At 40.0% G+C, this 10489-nt stretch overlaps 1 protein-coding gene across 1 annotated transcript in view; it reads left to right on the forward strand.

The window, feature by feature from the left end:
• Positions 1-1550: 1550 nt before the first annotated feature.
• si:dkeyp-68b7.12 (rho GTPase-activating protein 30) overlaps positions 1551-10489 on the forward strand; it is an 18587-nt gene continuing 9648 nt past the window's right edge. Inside the window, exons 1-4 of the mRNA XM_037681907.1 lie at positions 1551-1792; positions 7163-7265; positions 7347-7491; positions 9863-9945. Of these exons, the coding sequence (XP_037537835.1) occupies positions 1705-1792; positions 7163-7265; positions 7347-7491; positions 9863-9945 (419 nt within the window). The 5' untranslated portion in view covers positions 1551-1704. The remainder of the gene's footprint in view (positions 1793-7162; positions 7266-7346; positions 7492-9862; positions 9946-10489) is intronic.

Raw genomic sequence — 10489 nt, forward strand, 5'->3', positions numbered from 1 at the left:
CACCCCATCCATCCATCCATCCATCCATCCATCCATCCATCCATCCATCCATCCATCCATCCATCCATCCATCCATCCATCCATCCATCCATCCATCCATCCATCCATCCATCCATCCATCCATCCATGGATTTTCACAGCATGCTTTATCACATTTTCAAATACCTTTATTTATATAAGACATTTGTTACTTTATTACCTATAATGATTTTTATTTTTTTGTAAAGAGCTGTTAATATTTTGTTAAAAAAAACAGGAATCAGGTGTTGAACAATTACATTAATGCATTAGAAATGAGCAAAACTCCCTCCCCATGCAGGCAAATAAGTGGAGGAAAACCAGCAATTAGCAGAAAAACAATCAGGGAAGAGTGAACGCTTCACCTCTGACTGCTACACTTCTGTTTGGAAATGTGAAACACCAACCTGCTGTTGTGAAAACTTGGTATCAACTTGATGTAATCTCATCAAAAAGTTACCGAAGCGAATGTGAGGACATAAACTGCAACACAGATCTTTGAAAACGTCCACTCTGGTCACTTGGCTGCTGCTTTCTGAACCTCGTGTGTCGGTCTGTTTGTACAGAGCGTGTCCAGTTTTTGTTCAGTGGTGTTGATATTTAATAAAAACATTCACGTTATGAAAGGAAATGGGGTTCGTATCATCTGCCTTTGTGTCACACGTTTCAAACGCGTCTACTTCTTCCTACCTCATGGTGAGTCAATCACACAGAGCTCCGACCACAGAAGAGACGAACGTTCATAAAGGGAAATACGTGCCCTGTGCAGATGCACTGAACTGATTTCCCTACTCGCTCAGAGGCGGAGAAACTGTGAGCTGCATTCACAGAGAAAGCGCACGAGAAGGAGAGACACTCAGGAAGTTAACAGGGGAAGTTTAGTGGTTTTTTTGCGTCATCGTTTTATGCTGCTTCTTGTGAGCTGTTGCAGGCTGAAGGTAGGAAGACTCGCTTTGTAACGTGTTTATTCGTATCAGAGCGGTTTCTTAAAGGTGGACGTTCGGAGAGGGATGGGTGGATTACATGGGAGGGAGGTGGCAGGTGTCAGGACGATGGAGAACCTGGGGGGTGGGGGGGTGAAACGTTGAATGTTTGCTTGATTTTGTATTTTCAAGCTCGACTTCCGCTACAGTGAGAACGGGGCCTGCGATGGCCGTGACATGTGGACAGGGAGGGCAAGCAGGGCCTGCAGTGAAGTCAGACACCACGACCTGGACTTGGAGGCTTCAGGTGGTCCACCTCCTCAAAGAGACTTTAAAAGTGTGACAAGAGCGACCGGTCGAACATTTAACTGCATAGGAGAAGTACAAGGGTGTGGCCTATCATTCGAAAATAAATTGAGTGCATCAGGGGGAAGTGGAAAGCCACATATGCAGACTGAGGATCGAGTGCAGTTTGTTTGCAGGGATCGTTTGCATGAACAAAGTGTTGTGTCTGCTTTCGCAGGTCGGCAAACCAAAACCTGCCCCGAGTCTTCAGCCTTGCAATACAATGCCGCTCACAAGCGACGCGACGGCAGGAGAAGCGTCACGGTGAATCCTCTGAAATGCGCGGCGCCTCCACAGAGTCTCATTAACAGAGGTGGTGGACTCGTTGGAGCGCAGGCGGTCGGTGAAAACCTGACGGCCACGGAGCAGGCGGCGCAGGCGGCTCTGAATGTGAGGTGGAAACAGCAGGCAGGAAGAGATGAGGAGGGTTCGAAGAAAAGGGGCCAACAAGGAGAAAGTGTTTGGGTGTGATCTGTTGGAGCATCTGAACACCTCCTCTCAGGAGAGTAAGTGAACAATCCTCACTCCATCACTTATTGGCGACTGCTTAGCAAGGCAGCGCCTTATTATTATCCACCTGAAGAGGGTCTTGCTCTTCTATGAACTTTAACGTGGCCCGAACCGCAATGTGTAACCCACACAGTGGTGTGGTCTGCATTTTTGTAGCGGGTATACTGTGCTTAGAAACCCAAGTACACTGGTTAGTACAGTGCAATCATCAATTTGTTGATTTTTAAGCATATTGAACATTTCCAAATTTCTCTGATGCTTATTGAATAACTGAACTTTGTACAACAGTTGGCTTTGTATTAAAACCATGCTAGAGAATTTATAAGGATTCAAGGATTTTTATTGTCATTCACATCACATGTGTACATGAGGTGGAACGAAACTATGTGCACAGGGTCCCAGTTGCATCCAACAAATATACAAATTGTAAAGAAAAACATAAGTAAGATCCGAGTCATGAACTAAGAATATACTACATTCGCTAAACTAAGAATACATTAAGCACTAACGAAAAAAAACAAAACAATGCACCAAAAACAATAAAACGGCATCAAAGCAAAACATGTTCAAGTATTAAGTAATAAAAAAAAAAAAGGTTTGTAGCTCAATCATCCAGGTAGATAACCAAAAAAAAGGTTAAATCGTGTTATCTGGACCTGTTTCCATTTTTTATTAAGTAGTAAGTACAGAAGTATTAATTATACAATAATTCACTGGATAAGTAATAAATAAAAGTTATGTAATAAACAAGCGCTGCGTATCAATAAATTGTTACGGAAGCGTTTAATTACCGATTAACGTATCAATGACAAATGCCTAATGATATGTCATGTATCAATGGGCACTTTTAAGTGTGTATACTGAAATTCTTAAGCTTTTCTATCTATCAGACTCCGCATAGACTACACCACTACCCCCACAAATATCATCAAAACAACCGGCTCAGCACTGTGACGTGTGCTGTTGCTTTGATTGGTGTTTCGAGTTACCAAGGCGACGTAAGTTGCAAACAAAGACGCCATTTTTCTCTATGAAACCAACTATAAACCAGCTTGTACTATAAATTTGGTGTTTTGAAGCACTTTGGCATGGCTGCCTCAGAGGAGGTGATGGGGGAGAGGACGAGCCCCAGAGGCCGTCTTAGCACCAGCAAACTCAGTTTGTTTGGTGGCTCCTCAGATTGAAGAAGTCCTTTGGATGAAGGACGAAACGTCTCAGCAAAAAAATAAATCGTCCAGATGACCTGACTGAACATTGCTGGATTTTTATCTGGATTATTGATCATGAACTTTGGTATAGCTCATCCACTTTTAGAGATATTAAGCTAACATTTGGTGTGGTTGCATTTGAGGACAATGCCCTATAACTAATGGATCCAAATAAAAAGTCAAGATGGCCACCAAAGCTAAATTTAAATGGCTTTAACTCATCTATTTTTACACATACATTGATGAAATTTGGTGAGGTTATAGCGGAGAACGTTTCCCATCACATACTGAATCCAAATGAAAAATCCAAGATGGCCACCATAGTTTACAAGAAAAAAAAAAAAAACTATAACTCATTGATTTTTTTTTGCCATATTGAGCTGAAATTTGGTTTGATGGTAGATGAGAGCGATCCCCAACACATAGTATTGTTAAATAAAAAATTTTAAATGGCCACGATGCGGCAGTCCCCATCAAAGTTTCTCCAGGAACTGTTCTCCTCATAGTCTGCTCTAATCTACATTTCTAAGGCTTTATGTATTCTAGACAACATAACACACATTAAACACAAACATTTACTAGTACTTCTGGAATAACTGTCCATCTAAACTCAACAGTACTATCAGTTTCTGTGGATGTCGGCAGTACTTTTAGGTCATCCCTTATTTCTTTGTTTTTTCCTTGTAATCCTCGTAGTTCAGGGCTATTCAACTAAACTGCTCATGGTTATTGAACACCAGCAGCTCAGGGGCCAGACATCCAGCAATTAGTCATTATGTAATTAAACCAAGTATTACAATTGTCTGTTACCTTTAAATTTGTTTACTTTGTTGCATTGAATCATAAATGCAATAAACAGAACCCAAAACCCAGAACTATATATATATATATATATATATATATATATATATATATATATATATATATATCACCCACGGCCCCGAAGTGGCCCATGGGCCACCAGTTGAATAGTCCTCTCTCAGGTCTTGGGGCTTTCTGAAGATCTTTAAAGGTTTTAGACTTTGGCTGCTTTTTCACTTCAGTTCATGTGTTGAACTTTTACTTGAGTTACATAAAAGTTTCCTGAACTCCATTCAGTGGTGCAGTTCGAAAAAAAAAAAAAAATACTCCAGTAGTTTTTCCAAATATATTGAGAGGCAAGTCTGAAACAACATCAACAAATCACTTTTATCTGCAAAAATGGTCATAAATACAAACCAACACATCGGATTTATTGCACTTCTCCATCCCTAATGTCTCTTCTGTGGACGTCGACTTTGTTGATTTATTAGTCTCTTTGGCTGTTTCTGCAGGTAAACAAGCGCATGTGGTAGATATTCAAATTTATGATTATTTTTTACCAGTTTTCATGATATTGGACAGATATTTTAGCCAAAATGCCCAATTTAAAACACTATATTCAGGCACTTTGCTACCAGCAGCCTAGAGAGACCATTTGCTCCACTTTCCATTTGACAAACAGAAAATAGTGTTTTAGTACCAACAAGGAGATTTCCAAAAGCTATTAGCTAAAAACTTGCCATATATCTTAATCAGAATAAGTTTTATTATCATTGTACTGAAATACAGTGAGATTATCGAAACATCCAAACCAAAACATGATGCAGCCCTCAGGTTCTGAGTCAAATCTTTCCACATTCTTAAAGATGTGACTTGATTTTTCTTTTTTCAGGTCTGACATTTCATCGTTTGTTGTCCACTTTTTAATTTTTTGTTAAACACAGACTGCAAAATAAGCTCCATGTTCAGGTACTGGACTGAACACAAGTGGAAACTGAAAGAAGGAGCCAAAGCTCAAGAAAAACCGTGAAAAAGAATCTGGAGAAATGTTAATTAGGACAGTTTTTAAAGTTTGTCTCGGTGGAAACAAAATCTAAAGAAACTACGGTGGCTGAAACTTTTGCACCTTGTCTGAACAGTTTTTAAACATTAAATAAATTGTCCTCGCCTCAGCAGAAGTTTTAGAATATTCAGAATTTTTCTAGTTTCACGTTATGAAACAGAGCTCATTTTATGGAAAATGCCCAGTTGTTCTTTGCTACGCTGTAACATACAGTTTTAACCACACCAAGTTTGTCAGCAGGTTTGTCAAACCGGTTGTTTGTCGTTGAGACTCAGAATATTTCGGCTTTATGTGGTTTGTATAAACAGTCTGTCGTTCAAACCAAGCTGAGCTTAAATATGGAGGCGCTTTAAATGAAGCAAACGTGACCACGGAGACAATGCAGCAATTCTGACATTAAGTAAAACACCATGATTACTAATCAGCATGTAAGGAATGGACTCAAACTGCAGGGAGCCTCTTCACGTTTGTTTTCTTCTCTGAGAAGTCGATTTTATTGATAAAATCAACGAAAGCCTCAATAAAACTGAGGGTCTTTGCGCAGAAACAAAGTCTGACTGGCATCGTCTGAGAAGCTCTGGTCCTCTCACCCAGAAAATGAACTCTGCTGTATCCACCATCATAGCCACGTTCCACTTTTGGAAAAAACAATATGAAAGAAATGTCTCAATAGTTACGTTAAATTCTTTTTTATTACCGTATTTTTTGGACAATCAGGCGCACCAGATTATAAGGCGCAATATCAATGAACTGGCCTGTTTTCAAACATAAGGCGCATCAAGAAAACTAGAACATTTGACAGATTTTTGAGTGCCGTGTGCCACAGAGGTCAGTAAGCACGACCAGAATTAATACACGAGGCGCACTGTTGATTTTTGAGAAAATTAAAGGATTTTAAGTGCACCTTATAGTCTGAAAAATAAGGTACTCTCTTTGTTTAGTGGGGAAAACAGTTTACTTGGGACTCTTCAGGCTGATGAAGCCCTCCGGATAGAGGGCGAAACGTCTTTCCACAAAACAGAAACTGTCCAGATGAGCTGACTGAGCATTATTGGATTTTGTACCTGGATGATTGAGCATGAACTTTGATGTCTTGAACCACTTTGGCTGTGGCTGCCTGCCTGGGAGGAGTCAATGGGGGACAGGACAGCCCCCAGAAACCATCTTATCACCAGCAAACTGGTTGGTCCACTAAAGGAGTGTACTGCTTAGTGGGGAAACAGTTTACTTGGGACTCCTCAGACTGATGAAGCCCTCTGGATAGATGGCGAAACGTCTTTCCACAAATAAGAAACTATCCAGATGACCTGACTGAGCATTATTGGATTTTGTACCTGGATGATTGAGCATGAACTTTGATGTTTTTTTGTTTCGCTCCATCACCATTTCCTATAAACCTTGACAGCCCTCTGTTAAACTGAACAAATCAGAAAACGTAGTTTATATTTGATGCTAATAAAAAAACAGCAGTTTTCTTCTCCTGAGACTCAGTTTATACATTAACTGTAGCTCTGAACCTAACCTACAACACAAAAAAACACATTTAGTGAAATGAGAAAATAAAAATACCTAATAAGATGTTCAAGAACTCATTTGATAACGTTAAATATGAAAGAATGCATGTTGCCCACCAACGTTTTAAACTAAAGATCATCTCGTGTTAAGAAATGATGCTTGTTGTAGGTCAAACCTCAAAGTTATCAGCTCATAGTACATGTTCGTAATGAGTCTCAGCTACTACCACACCAATGTTTAGCCCAGTATCTGTAAAACGGACTAGTGGTTACAAAATTACAAAATCAGCGCTTTTGATCATCAAACATCAGATTTAAAACAAAATTCATAAAAATCAACTCCCAAATGTAACCAGTTGTAGAGGAACGTTTAATGAATGCCAATAAAATTTGTTCTCTGGTTAATGAGATATTTTGCTAACAGACATCTAAACACAATCAGACAGACAAGGGCAAAAACATCATCGCCTGCTGTTGCCTTTTGGCAACTGGTGATGATAAATAAATATTTACTGTAGTTTAAACACAATTAAAAATAAAAGCGCGGTCATGCTGTTGGCGATTATTGGGAAAATGTTTGTGCTGTAATATACGTGTTTATTTTGGTAATTTGGCACAAACTGTCCCACTTAATCAAAGTTTTGAACCCAAACCTTGCTGGTATGACTGGTTTATGTTCTGTGTGATGAAAGAACAAACCCAGACTGACCAGTGTGCTCATGTTCAGATAATACAGTAAAGTTAAATATTCAAATTAATAATCTGAGTTATTTCCCACAGTTCCACTGGTGTTACGATGCTGCAGTGAGTTCATTGAACGTCACGGCGTCGTGGACGGAATCTACAGGTTGTCTGGAGTCTCGTCCAACATCCAGAAACTGAGGTCAGTGCACGTGCGCTGCTCTCCGACCCTGTTTCTATAAATATAGAGGTTTAAATGGAATCTCTGTTTGCGTTCGCACAGGAGTGAGTTTGAGAGCGAGGGGACTCCGGATCTGAACAAGGATTTGTACCTGCAGGACATCCACTGTGTCAGCTCCCTGTGTAAAGCTTACTTCAGAGAGCTGCCCAACCCGCTGCTCACCTACCAGCTGTACGACAAGTTTGCTGTGAGTGCTGCTCTGCACATACACAACCATGATTTGTTTAATTATTATTAGACTTTTATTTATACAGGTTAATTCCCATTGAGCCTGAAAGACTCATTTACAAGAGAGACCTGTTACATACAACATACAGGCAGATGAGAAAAAGAGAACACGAGGATGGAGGAAGCCAAAAAAAAACATGTCTCACACCATTTCCTGTCCGGGAAACATAAAAGATTCAAAAAAAGACCCCACAACATAAAGCAGCAACGTACAATGACATCATAATACATTTATGCATAGAGGTTGACAAAGGCGGTGAGTTAAGTTATCCATAAACACTCCAGAAAGTTCCAAAGTTCTGATAAGATGGTACAGCGTCTATCAGCATCATGGTCCTGATAAGGCCACAGATGTCCTCGGGAGCAGGCAGAGCTTCTAGTTACGTATCCTCCAGGAGCAATTTGAGATAAGTTGGCCTGTCCAAGGCCAGCGGGGAGGTCACATTCAGATAAACAACAATTGTTTGGGCCGCCAAACTGTTTTCTGTCTGCCTTCAAGTTCTGCTGGTACACTCAATGGCGAATCCAAACAGCCAGATTAGTGGACATTCTGCCCGGTCTGTGCTCGGTTTAGCATTCTCTAAGATTGGATCCTTCATGCTGGTGAGTTCCAGGAGCAGCAAATGGCTACGATTCTCAGAAATCACGTCCAGCTTGCAGTTGAGCTCGCTAAGCTTATGAGTCTGAGCGCTCAAAGCACAAATTAATCCTTCACATAAGGCTGGCAGCTTTACCATGGCCGAAACTGCTGCTGACGACTTCCTAATTTGTCGATATCGAAGGTATCCACCGATTCCAAAACGCAGAAACCCTGTTATCATAAATCCAATAATGTACACATCTTCTACGTCCTCCAGGGACAGCACAGATAGGCACATCATCTTCCACTCACCCCAGGAATCAGTGACATACCCAGCTGCTTGGGTCCGTTCAGGGCATGAGGGCTCTCCAGCACCCTGTCGTCTGGTGGAAAAACAATTATCAATTGCGTTTAAGGACCAGCTGACCAAATCCATAATAATTTTTGATTCAGAAGATGTGTAAAGAGAGGCTGTGAGGTTGACAGGACAAGAGAGCAAATAAAAAGCAGGAGGGTGGGAGGGAGGGTAAGAGCGACCAGTTCTTCGTCGAAGGAGAAAGAGAGGAAGAAAAGAAAAGACGATGTGTAAAGTTATATTCCGTAAGTATATAACTGTCAACACGTTATTTTATTTATTACGTTATTTATTTCATAATAGGCTCTGGATTTAAAACGTTTCCTTCAAAACAAAATGAACAGCAAAGCCACTAAAAAAAAGGATAATGAATTTCAGGTTTTAGTTCAAGGTTCAAGGTTCAAGGTGACTTTATTGCCATTCGCATCACATGTGGTGCATGAGGTGGAATGAAATTGTGTACTCAAGGTTCCAGTTGCGCCCAAAAATAGCAAAAATATAAAGTTTAAAAGGGAAACAGTATATAAGGATCCAAGATATATGCTAAACAATAATAATATAAGTCGCTGATGTGCTTTCTTGATCAGGCTGTTAGTGTTGTGCTCCAGCTGAGGTTGTCATTCAGGTGGACACCCAAGTACTTGTAACTGGAGACCACTTCCACCGCAGATCCTCCTATGTGCAGAGGGGTGGGGTTGCTCCTTCTGAAATACACAGGTGTACAGTCATATGTGATGAGAATGTACAGGAGGGGGCTCAACACACAGCCCTGAGGGGCGCCAGTGCTGAGGGTTATGGTGGAGTAGGAGAAGTTGTAGTAGATTCTCACAGACTGTGGTCGGTTGGTTAAGAAATCCAGGAGCCAGTTGCAAATGGAGGGGCTTATAGTGTGAGTATAGTAGTATAGCACAGTGTGAGTTCTCGGTAATAACGTCTAAAACTGTTGCACAACTTAGACAATGGTGCTGTTTTAAAAATGTTAGATAAGTATGGGAACCAAAAAATGTAACATTTATTATTGTGGCATTCATTATTGAGCTGGAGATCCTTGGACTGCAGTAACTTTATCAAGTCTGACATAGTTTACGTCATTTTCTGTGTTTTATCTTCAGATTTTCACCACATCGTCTTGTCTGTTCTTCCTTTTTACCTTTTAATCTCCTCCTTTGGCAGGCTCTGGAGATTAATTAGTCCAGTCTAAAACCTTTTGCTTTAACCTTTGTCTTGATGAACTCCTTGGTTTTTTAGGATGTGTAAACCAACTGTATACAGCAAAAAAGAAACTGGCTTTAATTATTCAGTTGGTTTTTAAGAGGCCGTAAAACAGATAAAACTGGAAAAATGAGTATTTTTGTCGAAGAAGGAAACATTTGTTCATCCCGTGTTTTCGTGCAGGAGGCTGTAGCCATTCAGTTGGAGGAGGAGAGGCTGATAAAGATCAGAGATGTGCTCAAAGAGCTTCCAGCTCCTCATTACAGGTAGGCTGCTCCGCTGCGACCGAACGAGGCTTCAGACGAACTGAAAGGTTTCAGATGATGATAACAAGAAGCCAATATTCTGCAGTTTCATCCTTTTTATGTCAATGAATTAGCAGTTTGCCTATTTTTATTGGCTCCGAATATAAATATTAGTATTTTAAATTTTTTATCTAAATGTTAGATAGAAGAATTTAAGCTTTTTCCTGTAGAGACAATGTTTCCAGGAAGTTGTGGGACTTTAGTTTTCACTAAACTTGTACAGGAAGTTTGGAGGTTTTTACAGAATACAGGTACTTAGACATGCAGTAGACAGATGCGTTTAATAATTAAACTTACTGCAGATTTTACTTTGTATATAGGATAAATAAAACAATTTAAAAAACATATTATACTCAAATATTCGTTTATAAACGTTTATTCTCAATCGCTGAAAATAAATCTACCTAATGAGCACAGTTTTTACAGTTTTTGGTTCACATTACTAAAACGTGAAGAAACAATAATAATATATATCATATACACACACACACACACACACACACAC

The sequence above is a fragment of the Nematolebias whitei genome, chromosome 9 (genome assembly GCF_014905685.2).
Source record: "Nematolebias whitei isolate Nwh7 chromosome 9, NemWhi1, whole genome shotgun sequence".
Taxonomy (NCBI): domain Eukaryota; kingdom Metazoa; phylum Chordata; class Actinopteri; order Cyprinodontiformes; family Rivulidae; genus Nematolebias; species Nematolebias whitei.